The sequence below is a fragment of the Dipteris shenzhenensis genome, chromosome 1 (assembly GCF_047967505.1).
Source record: "Dipteris shenzhenensis isolate YYH24624 ecotype China chromosome 1, Dip_SZ_1.0, whole genome shotgun sequence".
In the NCBI taxonomy this organism is placed as follows: Eukaryota; Viridiplantae; Streptophyta; class Polypodiopsida; order Gleicheniales; family Dipteridaceae; genus Dipteris; species Dipteris shenzhenensis.
In genome coordinates this window covers 16,011,919-16,035,729 of record NC_141596.1, presented here as the reverse complement: position 1 = coordinate 16,035,729, position 23,811 = coordinate 16,011,919, and the positions used below count along the sequence as shown (strand labels likewise).

Below are 23,811 nucleotides of genomic sequence, written 5' to 3'. Positions count from 1 at the left end.
GGCAGAGAGGTAGGGGTGTGGAAGGAGACGACTTGGTATAACGAGCTATGTTCGTGGCTTCCTGTTAAAATTTCAAGATCAGATTTAATTGTTGGCTTGGTGGATGCATGGAAAGCTTGCAATCCCCTAATGAAGTGGAAGGGGAGATCGGGGTTGAGAGGAGATGCTAGTTTGAAGGAAGGCCTATGGTGGTCCTGGGAGGTAACCTACTAGGGAAAGGCCCTGGCATGGATTGAGCTGCTGGCGGCAAGGTCCCTTTATAGGAAAGGCATTAGAGTGTGGTTTCATTTATGGGATCCTAGATGTGCATGCTGGAGAACTCAGGGAGCTTTGAGGGATAACTATGCCTTGGCTGATAGAGAGTCTGATGTTCTAAATGAGATTTTGCTAAAAGTTTCGCCAACCAACTGCATATTGTCAAAGGATTGGAGGGTGAACCAATGGAAGTTGGGAGTAGGCTTGAATGGACGCACCCCATGAGACAACAGCTACCCATTGTGCTTACCCATGGGCATACACTGCCCAATAGCCGCAACAACCAAGGTTTGGTCATGGGTGGCGTGTGTGTAAACGAGATGCCCACCCATTGTCTGTGGGAGCATCATTAAAAAACTCACCTGGAATGTGTAAAGAGATTCACCCACACCAAGTTCGCCATGAGATGTGTGGCTCTTGAGTGGCATGCTCTCTAGCCATGCCGGCTTTGCCAGCATTTTGCTCTTCCTGCAAGGTGGCCATCTGCCCTCTCTCCACATCTCTCTTGCCTTTTGCCCATGGCTTTTCCTCTACCTTCTTCCCCTCGCACCTCAGCTTCCGTTCATCCCAACATGCCTCATTGCCTCGCCCCCCACGCCTCTTCGTCCGAGCTGCCCGAACCGAATCGAGAACAATCCCTTTGCCCTCCCGTGCCCCTGATTTCGAGGTCCTTACACGCTTTCCGGCTATTGGGTCGTTTTTTGAGTCCTTTGCTTCATGTTTGAGCTGGCATTCGTATGGTGAATCTTAGTTCCATATCGGAGATAATCCGAAATTGAAGACAGAACAACCAAATAAAAACAAAAGCTTTAAGTGGTGGGCGCTTATAGATAATTTTTGTGTGTAGTTGCCAGAGCCGTTGACGGGGAAAACGTGGAAGCTTGATGATTTCGATGCTTATCCTGCTCTGCTGGTACGTTGAAGAGCTAAATTTCCTTGTCTCGGAAACTTTTCTTTGCAAAGACAATAAGGAGAGAATCCAACATTTGTTAATTAAGGACCATGCACTCACTTATAAACTTTCTTCTCATTTTCTGAAACTATTGGCAGGAGTTTATGGGCGCACCATGTAACCGCCAAAACTAACGCGTAGATCTCATTTACGTTTTAGTTATAACAAGGAACGAATCAAAAGAGATCACGTAGCCATAAATGTATTTAAAATGAAAATATAAAGAGCAAGAAAGCCCTGCAAACTCTACTGGAACAGAGGGAAAGGGAACGCGTTGCATTAGAACCATGGTGTGATGGATTCAAAGTCTTCTCAACTCATCAACTCAGTGTTTTGGTCTCGATTAGAAGCACAGTGTTAAGAAAGTATCAACTCCAAGAATATATTGCTCAAATGAAACTTTGTACATGTTGACTCAATTGAAAGGCAGGAGAAAGCAATTTGTAAGGAGGACAAGAGATTAACGTGATAAGAGGCTTCCTGATGCACGTATTAATTAGAACAGATTCAAACAAGCCCTTTTTGTTTGAAGAGGTAGAATTGAAGAAGTATGGGTGTCCACAGAGGAGTCTGCAGGAAGGTGAGCTGATCATGAAGAGGCACAGGAAGGCTAATGACCAATTTCCTACCCAGTAAGTCAGCCTCTAATTGCAGGATAGTCCTGCATTTGGAGGCTCAGCGTTTTCTAGATGTGATGCTCAGCTTATCAATTGACAGTTGGATAGCCCTTTCATAGAGCGATTCATATGAAGGCTAAAGGCTGAATCTTGTCCAGCATTTGCGATTGTAGAGTCTTCAATAAGGTATATCTTTTGCAGAGCTTTGAGTGGATATGCATTTGTGTTTTGCAATTTTAGGGCCGATGTGCGATTACATAGTGCTCTTTGTTCGAATCTGTATTGAGCCACCTTCCCTCGCACTTGTGAATTCCCTATGGGCTGCCCTCTTAGAAAAAAAGAATCCCAGAGCATTTTCACTGCCAGAGACTGGTCAACCTTGAACATTTAGTTCATTCTACTTAAGAACTTAGAAAAAGTATCAGATTTTCAGAGCAGCTTACTTTCAAAGGCTTCTGGGTCAGAAGGCTTCACGAAATGCTGCTGGTTGATGATTGCAGTAGATTCACCTGGGTGTATTTAGTGGTCCGAAAGGATCTAGCGTTTACCTAGTTCCGCGAATTGTGTGATCTGGTGGGAGAAGGAATCTGGGCTGCCTGTGAAGGCTCTTTGGGCTGACAAAAGAGGCAAATTCTGTGCCCATGCTCTTGAAAGATATTGTGCGGAGAAAGGCATCAGAAGGGAGCTTGCCCTTGCATGTGAATTATGTTTTGATGCCACGGAAGCCAGTAGAACCCTCCTGAGTTGCTACTTAGTGCATCGTTGAGCTCCTGAGGTTGATTCTACATCCAGGAGCTGAGAGGGGGGGGGGTAGAGGCCATCTCTTGTATGTATATTATATAGTGAGGGCTGTTATGTGGGTGTGCCTGCCCAAAGAGAGGTGTAGTGTTTTAGTCCTTTTTCACTGTGTTTTCAGTCTAGCGAGGGCACTTTGCCAGGGCTAGAGGCGGTGTTAGCAGGCTGGTTTAGGCTGGTATAGACCATAATATGGGATAGTAACCAGGCCAGTTAGTGGTCAACTAGAGGCCTGACCAAGTTCGGGTCAACTGACCTGTCCAGGTTGGGTCAACCCAGGGCGGTCGGTCAGATTCTGCCTGGGATCCACCCCTTGCTACTCTTGTACAACTTATCGTGGAGGTTTTCTCAACAATTATCTCTTCTGCATTTCCTTCTGTTTTCAGTCGCTTTTCTATGCTGTTTCAGTTTGCATATTCTGCTTTGAGTTTTTGCTCCCGTATTCGCTGCACTTTCACAGTGACTTCTCTTCTGGCTATGCCTGAGACCGACTTAGAATCCATTCATGGAGCGCCTACCATTGTTTGAAAACTTGTAAGTACAAGTGAAGCATACTTGTCAAGTTGTATCCGATCCCAACTGCGGTTGAGGCCAGAAGAGTGCTGCTGAGATAATTGCTCACACATCGAGCTAGGACAGCATACCAATGCTTGCAGGTAAAGATCCCGTGAAAAAGTTGCCAATTAAGCCAATGTAGTCTATGCGCTCATTCTTGAGACGTTGGCGCGGAGTCCGGTCTCTGCGTAGATGTGCAGCTTGGACTCTGCAGAAACCAAAGGCACTTGGTAGAAGGCTGAAGCCCTTGTTGTAGTAATTGCGGAACGGTGTAGCTGCAGTCTGCCCAGTGTCGTGCGGGCTATTGCTAAAGTTTGTAGAACCCACTTTGTCCCATTGTCGTTTACCTTAGAGCATATATTAACTGCGAATTTTGATGTATGGGACTAGCTGATTGGTTTTCACATAAAGCTGCACGTTCACCAGTTTTGTTTAAGTAGAATTTCCAAGTGAGATTCTCACCTGGGAGGCTTAATTGCCTGACTGAGCTCTTCTTTTTTGTTCATTTTGTTTGCACAGTCAAAGAGGTAATCTCTCTCTCTCTCTCTCTCTCTCTCCGCCCCCCCCCCCCCTCCCCTTCTCTCTCTTCGCCCCGCCCCCCCCTCCCCTCTCAATCAGCCTTGATACCATCATCATGAAACTGAAAATTAACCATTTATGAATCACCAAAATCATGAACAAAGGAACAAAGCAAAGTAAAGAGCGGTGCAGCATGGGTCCCCTCTAGATGGTGGCTCTTTCTTTCCATCTAGAGTATTTTTTATATCTAGTTGAAAAGCAAAAAGAGGCATTAATAGTACATCAATAGCATCCCTAGTTCACAATTAGAGGGTTTGCTTAACATAGCTTTATGGGCTCCAAATATTTTAAGGCTTAACGTGCTCTCATCCAAAATAATGAGGTAAATTAGCTCATTATTTTACAATATTGGGACCATGGCCTTTATCAATTATTCAATATTTTGCCCAATCCAAATTATCTTCACTATCTTCATTCCTTGTTATGTAACTCATTATCTGTACTCAAGAAACGGATTGTGTTAGTAACAACTAATCCCAACGTAATTATGCTTGATATACATACATCTTAATAAAAATACATGCCATGGAATCACCCACAATTCCAACCATCTAGCTTGCCAAAACATGGGTCCAACTAAAAAGCACTTACTAGAATCCTCGTCGCGTCTGGTGTGGTCTTATATAATACTTCTCCTTAGTCAACATGAGTATATTATAATATCTGCAGTAAGTGACGTAGAAATATAATTGTCGCATTATAATATCTGCGGTAAGTGATGTAAGAAATATAATTGTCGCAACACTCTTATCCACTCTACCAATCAAATAAACTATCTTTAGAATGAGAAGCACTTGCTTGCCTAAAACATCACTTCTACTACTATGATCCAAACGATGAATGTTAGAGCTTATCGATGACCCAAATGTTGCTCCTAGTGATTGTCAAAGCCTAGGAAGGAAGCCAAGCATGTGATCTTGTCAAAAATCATAAAAATTAATACTGAAAAAGAGAATCATACGAGCTTACTAGATTGAGAAGCTCAAGACATGCTACAGAAGCCAACATAATGAATCGTGTTGAAGGGATAGTGCAAGAAAGAGCCTCTTGGAGAGATTTCACTAATGCTTAAAGTGAGAAAGCTACTTTACCAGTTGAGGTAACTATAAGTTTGCCAAAGCTGCCTTGTTGCAACAAGCAGTCAGGCGAGACCAAGCAAGGAGTAACTCCATGAACAAAAAGTGACAATCCACCAGATTGCCTTAACTTCTAAACTCAAAAGATCAAGTAAAAAAGAAAGCCACACAAACTATCACCGAAAAACCATGTAGGACAAAGATACCAAACTGCCTCTCATTTGATTTATAGAAGCCAAAGAGTAAAACATTATGTAATGTAAAGTAACTAACCCAACACAAGAGAGAAAAAAGCAAGGCAGACTAGAATACGTTGATAACAACCAAAAAAGAAACCCACACAAACCATCACCGAAAAACCATGGAGGACAAAGATACCAAACCACCTCTCATTTCATTTATAGAAGCCGAAGAGTAAATATTATGCAACGTAAAGTAACTAACCCAACACGAGAGGAAAAAGCAAGGACTGGAAGAACGTTGATAACAACCGGAGGAAACGAAGACTACGAGACAAAACCAACTTGGAGTAGCCACAAGAAGGCTTCCATTTCTCCCAGCGATAAGCTTGGGATGATATTATTTTGCCATACTGGTGCCATCTTGTTTCTTGATGTGGTTAGGCATGGTATGACATAAAGAACATTACTTACACAAATGTAGACACATAGAGGCCAATTCTATAGTACTCTTTCCTAGCATCTAGGAGCAATGTACAAGAAGATAAGTACAAAAAAGTCTAATCTAATTTAAGGAAAATCTTGGTTGTAGTAAACCTTAAATCAAAACCCTGGCAGCCACTTTTCTTGAGCATGCTCTGCTCCTGTTGCAGTTCATGGTCACTTTGCTACATGCAGAATCACATAACCCTCTTGTGGCCATTCGCTTGCTATTTAATAGTTTGACCCTAGGCAGCTTGTAGGAGATTGCAGCCACATGTTCTGGCCTTTTGGAATAGACATTGTTGATTGTCCAACTGGGTTCTTGATTCAGGCAAGCCCTCTGCAAAAAGTGATGATCTCATCTGTTAGCTCTGCTCTTCACCTTTTGTCACACCAAAAACCCTGTCGGCAATTCTGAAGAGCCTTGCACAAGCCCTGACTCTTCAAATCAAAGTTAATCTCTGTTGCTTCACATCACAATCACTTAAAAGCCACATGGATGTGGTTCCTTAAAACCACAATCTATGTTTGCTCCCAGTCACAAACTTTTGGGACATAACATGGAGCGTGTACATAGCATTTCAATCCATAGGTTGCAATTGTGAAAAGCATCAAATTCCAATCGTTTGGATAATACATAGATTCCTTTGAAGAAATCATGGGTCTTGGAAGACATGTGGACAGTCTTACTTCAAATTTGATGTGGAGACCGAAATTGAAATTACAATTTGCTTTATGAAATTATTACTATATATATGTTGAACATATTTTTTACATTTTTGGACCCAAGAAAACAACAATTTATTAAACAGAATACCCTCCTTGGAATTCTTTCAGGCAAGGTAGGAATTCTTTGTCAGGCAAGGTAGGATGGCTTGTCATAATCTTAAAAGTCATTTCACACCACCTGTCAAGTAGAAGAAATGTCGGTTTTGATACCATGCATGACATAGGAAGGTTGTTTGGTTTTACAAATAACTTCTTTTCTTAAAGGGGTTGAACAAAACTGGCTATCTCTAATGTACATCCTGATTCTATGCAGGTCATGTTTATCTGTAATCACTGTCCTTTCGTTGTGCATTTGAAGCCTGATCTTGTGAAATTGGCCAACGAATACATTCCAGTATGTTCGCTTCTCTTTCAGATAGTTTCTTTTAATGTTTATGCTATGGCATGCCAGAGTTGATGCTCAATTAGATGGCCTTTTGTTTGTTATACCCTGAGAAATCACCTTGTTTTATTGGCATATTTCTTTTCATAACATGCCTTCTATAGGCTTGGTATAGATGAATAATGGATTGATATTAGGATGTTTATTGCATTTGCATTGTATATTACAGCAAGGGCTTGGTGTTGTGGCAATTTCCTCAAACTCAATCAAAACACATCCTCAGGTTCTTTACTCTCATGCTACTTCTTCCTGTTTGTCAGATTTCTTCATGCCTCAAAAATAGTTTATGTGGATATAGCTTATAGTGCCTCTGATTTTCTGGATGATGACTGAAAATGATGACTGAAATCTTTCTCACGTTGGAATGGTGGGGCATGAGCAGGATGGACCAGAGTTCATGACTGAAGAAGCAAGAACGCTGGGATATCCATTTCCTTATCTATATGATGAGGTGATTCTCTCTCTCTCTCTCTCTCTCTCTCTCTCTCTCTCTCTCTCTCTCCATCCATCCACTCCACTTCTGCTCATGCCTGCTTGACCTTCTCTCCACCTTTTACTCAGCCCTCCTATTGTTCCACCTCTGCTACACCTCTGCACCTCCACTCTTCCATCTGCTCTTCTACCTCTCTCTCCAACAGCGGTAGCAACTACTTTTTAACTCCAGCATGGGCTGATCCCCACGCCTGCCCAGCTTGGGGTTTAGTTCAGGCAGTGACGGAGCAAGAGAGGGCAAATTGCAGCTGGAGGTAAAGGATACATGACCGAACAGCTTCTTGGAATCAGACCATCAAACTCTTATTAGGGGAGTGGTTGGAGTTTAATGCTCCACCCTCTGGGTACTCACTCAGTCCTTAGTTGCTCAATCTTTAATGCCCCCGAAGAAGCCAATGAGAATGATCTGAGGGAACATGGCAGATCCAGAGATCAGCCATGTGAATGCAGCATCTATATGGTCCAGACTGCAACACTTCTCAACTCCAGAAAGTTGGCCCCCTGGTTGTCCCAAGTCAGCCTTTAGGTTGCCTGATCTTATCAAGGCCGGTTGGGGGCATGGGGCATTGGGGGCTGACCCAAGGTGATTACATGGGTGGCGAAGGTGGGGGATCCCTCCCCCACTACAAGTAGGGGTTTCACCCCCTCTTCTTCTTGTTCACATTAGCACTTGAAGACTATTGTGATTTTGGCCCTGCTTTCATCTTGCTGAGGAAGAGACCGCTCTTGTTCATCCATTGTTGATCTTCAAATTTGTGAACTTCTTGAGCGTGGAATTTGAAGACAATTGTAAATGGTTCAAGGAATTTTAAAAGCCCATTATATTTTAATTAAAGTTTTCCTCCTCTTGATATCTGAAATCCAAGACCTGTGGAGTTGTGCTGAATTCCTGATGTTTATTTGCAGACTCAGGACGTTGCAAAAGCATTTGGTGCAGCATGCACACCTGACTTTTTCCTTTTCAAGAAGGTAAATCATAGGAGTGTTTGGTTTTTGGGTGTATGTACTTTTATAGCAAGCTGTTCATCAATTGCCACTTCATTGAATTTTAAAAGGATGGAAGGCGGCTATTTGAACTTGCCTATCATGGCCAATTTGACGATTCAAGGCCAAATAGCAACCGGCCTATCACTGGCAGGTTTGTTATTTTGTGCAACAAATTATGCTTTAGAAAACTCGTGCACTATTTCTAGACATGTACTAGCATACATGAAGGAAAACAAAATGGACTTACATGTATTGGTATGTTTCAGAGACATAAGGAATGCTTTAGACTGTGTGTTGTCTGGGCGGCCGGTAAGCACAGTGCAGAGACCAAGGTAGTCTTTTAAAACTCAATACCTACCTGGCTGTTTAAGAGGTGTACATTTATGTGCTTTGGCTGCTGATTTTCGAATTGTTTGTGGGTTTCAACAGTCTTGGATGCAGCATCAAGTGGCACCCATGAATCTAGATCATATTGGTCTTTTGGATGAGGACTGTAAATGAAAGTCTCAATCTGTGATGGCCGTTTTCATGTCTATGTTGGATCTGTAAGCCCTTTCCCATGAGTGGAAGGTTTCAATGCGCATTAAAATTTACAATTAGCGATTAAAGCGATAAATTCCAATGCGATTAGTAGTTATTTGGGCGATTCGCCAAACGGCGTCTCTGGTGATATTTTGCTCTTATTGAGTTTCTATCAGCATTTTGGAGACTTGACATAATATGAATTTCACTTCAGTTCTTGCTCCTCTCTATCCATTTTTATGGCTATTAGTGTTTCTAATGCCCTCTAGCTTAAGAGATATATTCATTTCCCTGGCACATTCTTTGAACTCCTCATGGTCACATTGAAGATTGCTTTGATGCCCTCACATGCACAATTTGGATTCGACCAGCTTTAACGTTGACCATTATTTTTTGTAAAACATCATGCCCACTGGTCTTAGAGAGATACATTTCCCTGGCAGAATGCCTCTCAACTCACGAGTTGGCATTGGCCATCCTGCTATTTATTTGTTATCGTCTTGCCCCTGAGGCTTATCATGGGTGTTAGCTTTTTTACCCTTTTGCTTAAACGAAAAACGAAGAAAAGGTTTTGCATAAGCATGACAAGATGGGGAGAGGCGAGCGAGAGAATGACACAGAAAAGGATGAAGGGAGAAACAAGAAAGATTACATGATTCCAAAGCAACTTACTCTAGAGGACGTTAACACACACTTCAACAAGAGTGGACTCGGTGTGGACAACAAAGCGATAACGAAGGCTAGTACAGTATCAAGGTGGGGCCTCCATCCTCATCATCATCATCACCCGCATCCACCTTCAAAGTGTATGTCGTGATAGGTAGTGTAGGAGGGTGGTGTGGTGAGTGGTAGAGCAAGGCGGGAAGTAGTGATATTGAAGAAATGTGTGTGAACTGTCTCAGGTGGTGGTGGTGAAATGGAGAAGTCTAGGATGTGTGATGTGAAGGCAGCGGATCCCAAGATATAATCAACTACGCTAGACCTCCCTCCACGCAGAAAGCAAGTGAAGCCATTAGGGGAGGCTCATCGCTCAAGACCATTATAGATAATGAGTAGTGCATGCTCGTAAGAAGTGATAGGGGTCCGTCTATCAGCAGACACTCGTGATATGTCATTGTCAGCAAGATGAATGTCGAGAAGTAAAACAACGTCCTCTCGAAAATCTAGCAGCGGTACCTGGTGTGCTCTTTGTAGAGGAGTGTGGGGCTCAAAAGTCAAAGTCCTTGTCTTCTACCACAAAGTTGGATGCTTCTTTTGCTGATGGAGTTCTCTCTTCAACCAGATTTGTCATAGTTCTCTTTTTCTCTTTGCAAAACTTTTCAGAGTGATTATTCTTTTTACAATATGAGCAAGGTTGATTCTATAACAATCTTTCTCAAGGTGATTGTTCTTCCCACAGTGTTTACAAGCCTTGTACTTGCTCTTTGAAAACTTTATTGCAAGTGCCTCTGTATGCATTTTGCCCATTTTGGAAGTGTTCTTTCTTTCCTCTTCTTGTAAGGCACTAATGATGCCTTCTAATGAGGGTTGAGGAAGATTCTTCAAAGTAGTAATCACATAGTCAAAATCTTGAGGCATGCTCTTTAAAATCACTGCCATTGCATCATCTTCAGTGACAGGAGAATTAATTGAAGCTAGTTGTGTCATAATACTTCTCATAGTGTTGACATTAGCAACAACATTATCTCCCTCCATTTTAATCCTCAAGCATCACTCTAGCATTTACTCTAGCATCAAATGTCTAAAACTGTCAAAAATGCATTGCAGTAGACTAGCTCAACTTGGAGGGCACAATTCACATAATTGAAGAGCATTGCTGAAATAGTGCACCTTTTTGTTTGGGAGAGTTGCACCTTCTTTGACTGTCTTTTCTCTAATTTCTCCTTGCTCCAATAAGCATTGGCCTTCAAAATTTATTAGCAGCAGGCTCTAGGCATGGACCAACTTGTGCTAGCTCTAGGCATGGACCAACTTGTGCTAGAAGGGCTCAGGAAATGGTTGAGCAGAAGGGCGAAATTGCGTGTTTTGACGTTTCAGCTTGCTTGTATCAGCACGGGTGGAATACACCATCTTTGGGAGAATGCTCTAGGCCAAGGGAGCGCCCCATAGGGTAGAAACTCCAGTTGGAAGGGCTTGTCAAAAGTCGCTAGGAATGGGGAGAATAGAGCTAAGCAAATTCTGAGAAGGAAGGAGGAAGAAAGCTCAAAAAGGTGTGTTGGAGAAGATGATGAGGTGGCACTACCAAAATGAGTTCTACAAAGCCTATCAGCTCTGGTACCAAATGTAGAGGAGTGTGGGGTAGAAGAGATGCATCATGGCACAAAGAGTGAGAGCACAAGTGAGGCAAAATCCATGTATTAGAATGAAGGAATGACCTCCATTTTATAGAAAGAGAATGGTGTAGGCACCTCCCCTTAATCAGTGGCAATTAGCCCCTACATCAGTGGGACTGGCCTAAATCAAAGGAACCTCCCATGTGGGGACCTTTGGCTTACATCATCACTTAGGTCACACACTAGACACATCATAGCACTAGATGTGCCTCTACAACACACACACACACACACACGTGACTCCCCTAGATGCACATATGCACCATAGTGCAAGCCCTTGACCATACTTATCCCAACACTCTATCCTTGTGTTTAAGCTCCTCACTAGGAGAACATCTCCACGGCTCAAGAAATCCATGATATTATGGTAGAGGAGTGTATATGGTGATGTCTCAGCCTCCTCCCAGTCGGATCCAAAGAAGCCTAGAATGTGGATCTCTCCTCTTCACTGAAATCGCCCCAATAAGTGATGATCTATATAAGACTGCTACTCCTCTTGAATCCCCGTACTCTACCTGTCTCCCTCGTCTCCTACTTCTAGGTTGACTCCCAACTGTATCCACTAACCACCGATAAGGGGCGCTTTGGTCTCTGATGTGTCTTTGTGTAGAAGACTGTCTCGTCTTGTATATTGACTCGGAGAAATTCCCAGGACCAAAGGGTATCGTTACAGTTCCAACCTTGGTTTTACCCAAGTTGACCTTCAAGTCATGGGACTCGCGAAAAGCCAATAGTGCATCTAGGTGTCTCTAGAGCCCCTCAGCAGACGAGGATAATAGCACCACATCATCAGCGTACAAAAGAATCTGGAGCAAGTAACCGGCTAGAAAACAACCAGCTCCTTCTAGTGTCCTCATAAAAGACTCAAGCTCATCTATGTAGAGGCCAAACAAGGTCGATGAGAGTGGACAACCTTGTTTGACCCCCATGGTGCTCATGATCTCATCTGTCCATCCGCTCCACATCCGAACCCTGCCAGAAACCCTCTCATAAAGTGCCATAACAGCCCAAACTATCTCCAGCCCATACCCCAGCTCATGTAACCGCCTAATGAGGCATGCTTGAGGTACTGTATCAAAGGCTTTGCGGAATTCCACAAAGCAACAATATACCCTCTGTCTTCGTGTCCTAGCCTCTTCTATGACACTCCTAAGTTTCAACATGGGCTTCTTAGCATCAACTTTGACAGCTACAACGGATCATCTACCCCAATAGCCATATCGATAGCTACACCGACGACTGTTCCATCACCCACTTCACAGTCCCCAGATATCCATATTGGTTTACAGTACTCTCTGTCTTCCCTCTTACCTCTCCCCTTGAGCCAGCCTCTTTCCAGTATTCTACTAGAATTCCCTCATCATTGATATCCCCTCTCTGCTCACCTCACCCGTTTGCCATCCACCATCTAGCCCCACCTCTCTACCTTTGCACGAGGCCCTTACCGATCTAAGATCCGGAGAGGCCTGAGCTACTCATTGGCTGACCCAGTAGACCTGTGGGAGTCTCTCCTCATAGAGGTACGTAGCATTCGGGCACATGAGGCAGAGTTGACCCGATTTGCACAAGAGCAGGCCCGTTTCACTCAGGAGCAGGTGATTGTTATTCAGTAACAGGCTAGTCTCATCCAAGAGCTCAGACACGACACATAGAACTCAGGAAGGAGTTTTCTTCCTTGAGCATGGCCTCAAGCGTACACCTGCAGCAGTTGTGGAGGCTTAGATAGCCACCATGCAGTCAGCCATAGCAGAGACTTCCAAATGGGTAGATGTGGTGAAGCGGGAATTTTCGGCTACCCTCATGGAGCAGCAACAGAGGGCCACCAAGGCTCTCAATATCAGAGTATGAGGGATTCCACGGACATAGACTGCACCGATGGACAACATGACCACCTTTTGGGAAGGATGTCCCATCATTGGACCCCACCACCCACCTGTCCGGTCCTCCACATAGGGGGTCTCAGTCTATGAGACTCAGGACACAGAGAGTAGTTTACATCTGATAGGGCACCACTTGAGATCGTTTCATCATACACATACTTGGGAGTTTTGTTCTCCGGACCTATCTTCACGATGAGACCGACGATGCAGGCCCACCAGAGTAGAGGTTACGCCTCCTTGGCCCGACTGGAGAAACTATGCTTCCACTCAGACTTTCAGGACCCATGGACCAAGGTTCTCCTTTTCAACTCCTTATTGGTTTGACCTACACGCATGTGTGGTAACACTTGTTGGGGAATAGACCTCTCACCCATCTCTCCCTTATCAGAGCATTCAAGCTGCATCCCCACCGCAATTAGATGCGGCATTCGAGACTCACTTACCTCCACTACGTGTGCGTCCTTATGGTTCATGGATCATAGGGTGACACACGCTACCTCAGGGTTTCCCTTGGCAATTACATGTCATCGGGTGCCGACGAATAGAGGGGATAGCCATAGAGAGTCATATTTGCACATTGTGTGAGTCCCATGAGGTGGAGTCAGAGGAGCACTTTATCTTCCGTTGCCTAGTCTACCATGAGATTCATGGACAATACCATTGCCTTTTCAGAGACAGATGCGAGGGCCTCTTCAGACTCCTATAACCTGATCCGAGATACCTGGTAGCTTTTATTCACGAGAGGCACTCCGACATCGAGATCGTCCCATCAGATTGAGGAGACAAGAGTAGGGACTGTGCCTAGCCCATCCCAAAGTACGATCACAGAGTTCTTCCAGGCAGAGTAGGTTGCTCTCTCAGCCATGGATAGCAGGAGAAGCAAAGACCCTCAAATCGAGACGTGGTGAACCTGATAGAGCGCACAGATCACACTCACTGACATGTCTATTTTTAGGCCTGGGGTGTGGCCAATCGGGGTTACCGTGGTGCTTGTCAGGCATCAGGTAGCAACCAAGAGGGCACGACAGATTACTCATCTAGATAGCAGACATGGATCGATTACGGGCTTCTTGCCTACACTGCCTAGTCTGTCATTGGATGTATCTTGACGTTCTGTATGCCTTTTGTATTGTATTGAATCAGACTGTGTCTCCACATGAGGATGATGATGCCAAGATGGATGTATATGATTATGGTTGACATGTACAATGATATCACTAACTATGTCTACACAGTTTTCTAGCATGGGTTAGGATGCTTGCTTAGTAGCTCCACCATTTTGCTCATTGTATCAGGTTTTCTTTCAGTCTCATAGACCCATCAGTCTTCAGCAGACTTAAATAAACTTTCTCTTTCTCCCCCCGCCCCCCCTCCCTTGCCCCCTCCTCTTTTCTCTCCGCGCTCTCTTTTCTACATGTGCACATTCTTATTTGCCTTTTAAAATATAAGGGTGATTTTCTTCACTAGTATGATAGGATAGTCATAAATTTGTCTTGACAATATATGAAGGGTGGTATGAATTGTAGCTTATCTCAAAGGTGAATGAATATGAATGTAATATGGCAAGTGGTGGTGGGGATTTGACATGATTTTCTAATTTTTAAAGTTTCCCAAAGTTTGGTTCAAAGGCCTATCTAGTGTCCTTGTCTCTCCTACTGCATTTTCGACCTCTAACCAAACTAAACCTAATCCATTTCTCTTTATAGTTAGGATTTTTGGGGACCTTTGCTCCTATTATATGCCCTATGACCACAATTTGAAAAAGTAAATCTTGGAATTAATGGATTCTTTTAGGGTTTGTACAAAACTGTTAGGATACATGAGCTCTAAGATTTAAAAAAATTCATACTTTTGGCACTTAATTTGTTATTTTTTGTTATAGGCGCATATAATAGGAACAAAGATTGCAAAAAAATACATTACAAAAGATCCTTGACACAAATATATTCTTGCTTGGTGGTTAGCTTGAAAGTTATATAGCACACCATTAAGATCATCATCTCTCATGTATGGCTTCTTGTTGGTGGCCCGTCAATCGAGCAAATGAGAGAGAGAGAGAGAGAGAGAGAGAGAGAGAGAGAGAGAATCCCCTTGGACCGTCTTTAAACGTATCATTTCAATAGCGAAAATATGAGAAAGCTTTGAAATGATAAAATTTTTAGATGCCATATATTTTAGGACACCGGAAAATATTCATGCTCTAATTTTTATGTTTAAATGTATATTGGAATTGTTTATCGCCAAAATTACTTACAATAGGTAGGGATGAAGGGCAAGGCATTCTTTGAGGGGATTAAATACTCTATGAAAACCCAAAAATCCAAATAAAATAATTCACAACTCAAATTACCATCAATAAAAGATGTCACAAATTACTAACTTGACATCAAACAAGTAAATGTGTAATTAGTAATCTAAATCAAATTTATATAGCCTAGTCTCTTGTTGGCAAAATGATTACTCGTTGAATGTCCTTGATTATGCATTTTTGACTATTGCTTCTGAAGGCTACTTCTTCATTCTCATTTTTATGAAGTAGCTTACAATATTCTAAAGGCATCTTTGAAGACTCCCAAGGCAATGCATTTTCCATAAATTAAGGGTATAAAGTCTTTTTGTGCTTTCATAGATTCCTCAAACCTTAACTATGGGTCTTTTGGAGCATCATGTTGCATATGCTTCGACAATATAATACTAATGCACACAACAAAGATGACTCCATTACATGTAGTTTAATCCACCACATTATAGAAAATGGAACTGACTATCCCATGAATGCATGTTAGCGTCCATCACCTACATGAGAAAACTCATTATGATATTACAAAATCCCTTCAATTTAACTTTTTATCATTGCTCCACCTTTGGGAGTGGGATTTCTAAAAGTCAGCTATACATTTTCTTTGATGCCTTCTTGTTACAATATGACCCATGCAAATACCCTTATAAACTTGAGGAATGCATTTTGCACAGCCATAGAGTATATGTTGCTTAATTATAGAGGCTAATACCAACATGAAAAAACTCATTATGATATGTTGAGATTCTTGCAATTTTACCTTTGGCAGTGAGATTTCTAAAATTGAAATGTAGATTATTTTTTCATGCCTGCTTTGCTATAATATAACCCATAAATACCTCCTATAAAGTTATATGATCCTTTAAGCACAATTGCCATAGAGTGCATGTTACTTTATAATTGACCCTTAATATGTGCATTAAAATTTTTTCATTTTAAAAGAACTAATCAAACTACCTCCAATTTGTTAAACATTTATACCTTTCTCAATCTATGCATTCATCATAACAATCATATATATTTCATTCAACTACTTAATTCAAAATCATATAGATCTAATGTATTTTCCAAATTATATAGATATTCAAAATCATTCAACTAGAATAATTCAAACTCATTGTCTAAGATCATCTCCAAATTACACAAAACATAACAATCACTTTGATTTTATTTCATTGTCATAATTCAAACTCAAGCATGAATTCCTTTCATGTGTGCCCTCAACATAATATAAACATAAGTCATATAAACCTCTCCATTCTTGATTCTTCATTCTCATTTTAAGGTCGTGAATATTGTACGCTACTTCTACATCAACATTGAAGCTACTTCTACATCAACATTGAACCCACTTTATTGTGAAAAGCACATCAAATAAACACATTATAGTTGTACTTTGTCGTATCTTTTTAGAATACATTAAAAAATAAAGTGAGATGGTTATGCTAGCTAACAACTACTATTAAAACAATAATCGCCATATACCTAATTTAACTCAAAGTCCTGAAAACCAAAATAGTTATGTTATCTCATAATAAGAGTTGTAATGTATTCTAGATGTGAGATTTTGTGAATTTCCCATTGAGATGTGAAGCCTATACCTTGTTCTAAGAGATAGATAGACTAAATACTATATGTATATGCTTAGTTACTTACATATTTTCCTATAACACAATATATATAACACGGTATACAATACATTATGTGTAATATGATATAAACATACAATTATGTGCTACACACAAACACTTTTTTTTGGGGTGAATTGTGCTATACAATACACACAAAATAACTGGCCAAAACTAATATAATACATAAATATTTAATTGGGAAAATTAGGACAAGTCCAAGCACTAATTTCCCCCCAAATATTTTGTGGATATTTCTATCACACTACTGATGCTAATAATGATCGAATGCCCACACTTTCTTTGGATGCTAATAACAACACTACTATTAACGTTTTTAAAGTTAGGAAATTTTTTAAAGTGTAAACTTCATCTACCAATTTTTTTTTTAGTTAGGAAATTTTTTGTAAACTCCATCTACCAAAATGAGTGAGAGAGTTGCCACCAATAAGCATCTTATTGGAACTCCCGTTGTACAAGGCTGAGACTCCTCTAATCCATATGCCTGAAAAACCAAGTCTCTACATAGTGCCCTCCAAAAAGGACCACTCAACCCTGTTGTAAGCCTTGATGCATCGATCCCTTCCTCGCTAGTTAGTGCTTTCCAGAATGAATACAAGACTACCTTGAGGAAGCTAGGTAGCAAATACTATGGATCCTCTGACTCCCAAAAGGGTTGCCGTCCCTTGTTGAGTCTCACCAGTGTCACCTATAGGTTGTAATGCTTTGAGATGGCTGCCTTTAGTATCTCTCCCCCGTGCGGTAGTGGGTAATTTACTCCCATGCAATGGCAGGGTCGCTCTATGTGTGGCCTGTCCTCTAGGCACCAAAGTAAGGCAAGGAGTGTGACAATGTACATTGGCGTGCTTCCCCAAATTTTCATTCCTGTTGGAGGGAGAATAGTATGCATCATAGTAGTAGTGGACCAAAGTCATAATTGGCTTTATACCTACTTTCAAGGCCCACTGCGTCATAAAGGATACCTCAACCTCCAACTTGTTTGTGCACTGAAGCGTATGGTAAGTCGCCTACGTGAGCTTCTCTTCTTGTCCAAGACAAATTACTTTGGCTACCATGTGGATGTTGGGGGCCTATCCATAGAGAAGCCTGATTGGAAGGAAGTAGAGTCACTGTGGGTGAGCCATAGACCTCTTGTAGATGAACCTTGTGACTCTTTCTCGTCTACTCTTTTGAGTATGGGAGAGCATCGAGGGGCTCTATTGAAGGTGTGGTAGTTAGGTTGGATGGTTTCTAGCCCCTTGCTAGCCTTGAGCCATTGTTCAAATTTTTCTTGGCAGTCATACACCAACTGTTGTGCCTCAATCTTGTGTTGTTTCTTGATGTGACAGGGTCTGGGTATTCACCTTGACCTTTGGGGGTCATAGGTTTCCTCTATGAGTCAACATTCTCCAAGTGTCATCTCATCCTTTTGGTGGTAGATTGAATTGGTTATCGTTTGACAGAGTATGACTAGAAGAGGATGAGGTGGAAAAGGTAGATGTGTCTCCTTGGATCCATTTTGGATAATCACCTCGTGAGAACCTTTTCCCACCTTAAATGCACCCTTGTTGTTTACCTCTCTAGGTTGGGATGTACTAGCCTTATCTCTTTTGGCCTACTTACAAAGTTGTTGTTGTTGACCCTTGTAATTACATTTAAGGATATCGAGGACACTTGGCCTCTCTCAATGTTGAGAAGATTAAGACTTGTATTCTTAGGTGTAGTAGGAGCTAGCTCTATTGGTCTCTGCATTGAGAAATCCTTATAGATGTGGTAAACTCCACACCAAGTGCACAATGGTGCTTGTGTGATTGAAGGGGCCATGGCTGATGCAGGGGTATCCATATAAGGACTGTCTTTCAAGGAATAAGGTCCTTGACATGTAAAGCATGAGATTAGTAGATTAGCCACTCCGTTGTATGGACACTCATTAGTCGTATGAGGAACTTGACACATATAGCATCGAATTAGTGGTGTCCTTGTCAAGGTGTTCATATCTCTCCCATTTTGAGAGAAAGAAGTTGCTCGGTAGATGGGGATATTTTGGTCATCTTGCATAACATAGTGACATACATAGTTGGATGGACTTATAATATAATCGGATTGAGCATGAGTATCCCCACTAAGGGCGTGTGTTGTATCTGTGCCAACATGGACTTAGGTAGCACAGAATGTGTGTGTAGAGTAGCGGCAAAGCTCCGCCAAGCTCCGCTTGTACTTACATAAGGCTAGGAATAATCCCTCTTAAGAATCCAACTTGCATGTTCTACATGAAAGTTCTACATACAATTCCTACATGCAGTTTCTACATGCAATTCCTACATGCATGCTCTACATGCAATTTCTACATGCAACTCCTCCATGCATGTTCTACATGCAACTCCTACATGCAAGTCCTATATGCAACTCCTACATGCAACATGCAACTTGCAACTCCTACATGCAACTTCTAAATGCAAGTTCTACATGTAGAGAGAGAATGTCTTACAATTCCTATATGTAGAGAGAGAAGCTCTCCAACTTGTATAAATACCCCATAATGGAATGAAGCACATGCTCTTTGGGGCATTGTGTTGAGTTCTACTTTGGTATTCCAAGCAATTGTCTCCGAGTGTCCATGCTCCCTTGCACTCTACATGTCCTAACCTTGCAACTCCTCCTCCCCTCTCCTCCAACCTTGTGACCCATCCTCTGCCTCTCCTCCTCCCTCCTCCCTCCTCCCTCCTCCTCCTCCCTTCTCCTCCCTCCTCCTCCTCCTCCCTTCTCCACCCTCTCCTCCTCCCTCTCCTCCTCCCTTCTCCTCCCTCCTCCTTCTACCTTCTCCACCCTCTCCTCCTCCCTTCTCCTCCCTCCTTCTCCTCCCTTCTCCACCCTCTACTCCTTCCTTCTGCTCTTACACCTTCTTCCTCTCCCACTCCTATGCTCCCCTAAAACCCTTAGTCCCTCAACCATTAACCTCCATGATCTGCGAGGGAGACGAGTTCTCCACCATGTACTCTACCTTGAACATTGGATCCTCTTTCTTAACCCTGAAACTCTTCTAAACCCTGGACTCCTTCTAAACTTTGGAACCTCCTAAACCCTGAATGTCCTTCTAACCCTCAAACTCCTCGTAAACCCTTCAACTCCCCAATGAAGGCGAAAGCCTTCATTACCCCAATCATGATGATGCACATCACTTTCACGCATGCTTGCACTATGTTTTCTTAACACACTTAAGCCTATGTCTCTCACCGGAATACGACCCGAGGTCCTAAGCTACACTTATATTATAAATGATAACACCGATATATCTGTAGGTGACAAAAGCCTTAGAGCCGTGCATACTGAGAATAAACTGCTATCGAGGAGACTAGCGTCTCAAGTAACGAGTAAACATATGCAAGTATGTGTAAAAAACAAACTACCACAAACTTTCAAGAACATAGCACTCCCTCCTTCATTGGACTCCTCCCCTCCGCTCCCCTCCTCTCATCCTCACACACCCCTAGCCTCACCTCCCCCTCTCCCACCCGGTGACGACAGACTCCCCCTCCCCCCCTCTCTACCACCCCCCCTCTTATTAAAAAAAAAGTGAGTCCCTAACCGTAACCAAACCCTAGTTAGGATAACTATACTAGGCTAGATTAGCCTTAGGTTAGGTTAGAATTAACTCTCACTCAGTAAGTAGACTAACTATAATTAGTTTAACTAAATGTAGCTAGTTAGGCTTATAATTAGGTTAGGATAACCTAGGGTGGGTTAGTTAGATTTTGGTTAGGTTAGGCTAACTAGGCTAGTTAGATTCAAGTTAAAATTAACCTTAACTAGGTTCTTGTTAACTGTAATTAGATTAACTAGCTGATAGTTAGGTTAGGTTAGACAATTCCTAGTTAATGGAACTAGAACAATTAGCACAATTAGTGTAATAGTTAGGCTAGAACTACTAGTTAGCTTAGTTCAAGAACTAGTTTGTTAGACTAACTTAGTAGGTTAGAGTAACTTAACCTAGTTTAGCATAAATCCCATTCACACCAGGCTTAAGGCCAAGGGACCACCCCCCCCACACACACACCACGCTTAAGGCCAAGGGACCCCCCCCCCCAAAAAAAGGCCACATTTTACCTCGACTTAAACCCATCGAAACTCATTCATTTGGTGGCCAAACCGATTGAACCAAGATTTCACACATGGATACACCACGCTATGGGGAATTTTCCAGTCCATTTCACACCATTTTGGCATTCCTAGCACTCATTAATTTTCTCCCTTGTGTGGGCCAATCCTAGGGACATTAATAACATGATTGTCCTTGCTCATAAATTTCCATCGTGACCTCCGATTGACAATCCGTCTACACCAACGCATTTCCCTACTCACATGGGACAATCCTAGGGACATTAATAACATGATTGTCCTTGCTACACTAATGCATCTCTAACCCCCCTAACACACCTACATCAACACGTGCACTTGCGATGGCAAAGGCACCTGTTCCACCTCTCGCCAGATTTGCATGCAACTACGCTTCGACCAACCCCTTCGACAATCCTCTCCCCCAAATTCCCCCCTTGAAATTCAGCCAATTCCTTTGACGACTCCATGAAACGACATGATAGACCACTATCGCGCTATGATGGTGACCTTGAACTCGAAGCAGAGGGGAACAATTTCTTTAACCCTCGCAACAATTTTGGCCCCAACAATAACAATCAAGGCAGGCACCCCTTGGGCAAAATCAAACTTCCCAAGTACAATGGTAGGGGCGATCTAGCCCAATTCCTCCAGCATTTTGATGCCGCATGTCGAGCTGGTGGAGATCAATCTAATGAAACCAAGGTCGCCTGGTTCCCTAATGACCTTGCCTCAGAATGATACCTAGACCTCCTAGTGGAAGAAAGAGCCACATGGGAGCTACTGCAAACTAAATTCAAGAGGTTCTTTCAAATTGAGAGACTAGAAGATGATCTTGCTCTCCAACTAAGTAAGCTCAAACAATGTTGGTGAGAAGATGTACATACCTGGGCAAGATGAAACGCTTAATTGCCAAATGTGACCCATGCCCCGATGATAAGTACCTCATGGCCGAGTTCATTGCATGCCTAAGGAAAAAAATCCACAAAGACATGAAAAAGATTAGCAATAATGAAACATTCAATGTTGCTCTTGCGATAGCCATTGACATCGAGGATGGCATGACCGACTCTGACACCAGTAGTGATGATGGAAGAGCAGGTGCATGAGATAAGCACTCTAAAAATGAAAAATCCAAGTCCACTATCGAAACATCTAATGAAGATCGCCTAGAGGCCATGACCATGAAGCTAAGAGAAGAAATGATGCATGCCATGGAACAAAAGCTTCACATGTCAACCGCCACCTTAGACTTATCCATGGTGAGAAAATGTATGGTTTCCACATTGCATGGCCAATCATACAGCAAATGAATGCCCCATCCTAAGAGCCAGGATCAATGCATAAGCAAATCCACCGCCAAGGTTGTGGTGCCATATCTACGTAGTTGGTGGGCATGATGAAAATAGTTGCATCTTCAACATGCGCAACAATCCGCCTCGACCTCAACAATACCAACTAGCACCCATCCCAGTGTATAGGCAACTGGCACTTGCACAAGCATCCAACTCTGAGGTTGAATCCTATTCCCCTCTAGACCCAAGTCCCACAATTACTCAGGAATCCAAATCCACGACCATATCCAAGAGCGCCAAATCCAGCTCTTCCGACATTTCCAATACAACAACCTTAAGCCAAGGAAGTGGACTCGCAATTTGAGTATGAAGTTGAGTACTGAGTGTACTATGTGGAAGGAGCAAAAGGTTTAATACCAGTCTATGTGAATCAAGTTTGGCCCAACACATATTGAGAACCAATGCTACGATTGTGGAGAGAATCACCGGATCGTAGAGTGCCCTCATGGCGGTAGCCCCGCTACTTTCCAACCACTTTGAAAAGATTGGCCATGCCTATATGGATAGTCCCATGAAAAATAAGGTCCCACAACAAAATGAGGCTAAGCCTGACATCCCAATTGGCATTATTGGGATGGACCATCAAAGTCTAGGGCCCGCAAACATACTATCACAACCTGTGAATGTAATTACCTGCCAACAAAAAGAGGCCACCAAGGGTCCTAATATTCCAATGACACTAGAGCCTTTGTTCTAGCAATAAAATCACAACATAATGTACCGCGACGCCAACTTGAAGGTGCCGCACTCTCTAGCATTCTAAGTTGCCCTGTGTCAATTCCCATTGGAATCCTCTTAGGAATTGTCGCAATCTCTGAGAGACTTTCAAAGAGCAAATCCCCCTCCACCTATGGAAGACATAGAAGATATCCTTGTGTGAATGGGTGAGAGAGATGAAATACACAACATTACTATGCCTTTGATCCATAAAGCATATGATGAAGTCCAAGCCATAGTGGATGGTGAAGCAAGAGTGAATGTCCTATCCAAGGAGCTCTATGATGAATGGGGTCTCCCACCAATGTAAAAGGCTAATTTCAAAATACACCTTGCAGATGATTCACGTGCAAGGGCACATCTAGCACTGCCTTCTCTTGAGCTTGGAGAGCTTGGTTCATGTGCACTTCTTTAACCTCTTTCTCATCTATTTGTGCCCAAAGTGCCCTGACCTCTATGGCAATTCCATGGAATTGGTCTTCGATGGGCTGCTACAGTCTGTGTCTTTCCAATTCTCGTGCATGCTCCTCCTTGGCCAAGCTAGTGAATAGTTCTAACATTTGAAGCATTTGGCTCGCTTGATAATGGAGAATGACAGATGATGATGACGATTGGCGATACTATTGATATAATTGGTGCCCATGTAGTCATCCTGATGATTTTGTAGTACTTGCCGGTGGTTGTTCCAATGGTAAGTCAGTCACTTGGGTATAGTAATCATATTGTTGATCTGGCACTAGCTCTTCTTATGGCTCATTGACTAGCATGATGTGCTCGTGCCAATGTAGCCTTAGGCTCTGGCGGCTACAATTGTTGGAGATAT

At 42.5% G+C, this 23,811-nt stretch overlaps 1 protein-coding gene across 1 annotated transcript; it reads left to right on the top strand.

The window, feature by feature from the left end:
- Nucleotides 1-625: 625 nt before the first annotated feature.
- LOC147905448 (Thioredoxin superfamily protein) lies at nt 626-8,843 on the top strand. The gene is made up of 9 exons (XM_087372704.1): nt 626-922; nt 1,103-1,168; nt 6,534-6,614; nt 6,832-6,885; nt 7,045-7,113; nt 8,061-8,123; nt 8,210-8,292; nt 8,408-8,473; nt 8,571-8,843. The coding sequence occupies exons 1-9, from the start codon at nt 695-697 to the stop codon at nt 8,599-8,601; spliced, it is 741 nt and encodes a 246-aa protein (XP_087228830.1). The 5' UTR covers nt 626-694; the 3' UTR covers nt 8,602-8,843.
- Nucleotides 8,844-23,811: the final 14,968 nt, after the last annotated feature.

Coding starts and splice junctions, on each gene's coding strand:
- LOC147905448 (XM_087372704.1), top strand. CDS start 695: ATGCCGGCTTTGCCAGCATTTTGCTCTTCCTGCAAGGTGGCCATCTGC. Junction 923..1,102: donor CCCGTGCCCCTGATTTCGAG/GTCCTTACACGC, acceptor TTTTGTGTGTAG/TTGCCAGAGCCGTTGACGGG. Junction 6,886..7,044: donor CAATCAAAACACATCCTCAG/GTTCTTTACTCT, acceptor GGGCATGAGCAG/GATGGACCAGAGTTCATGAC.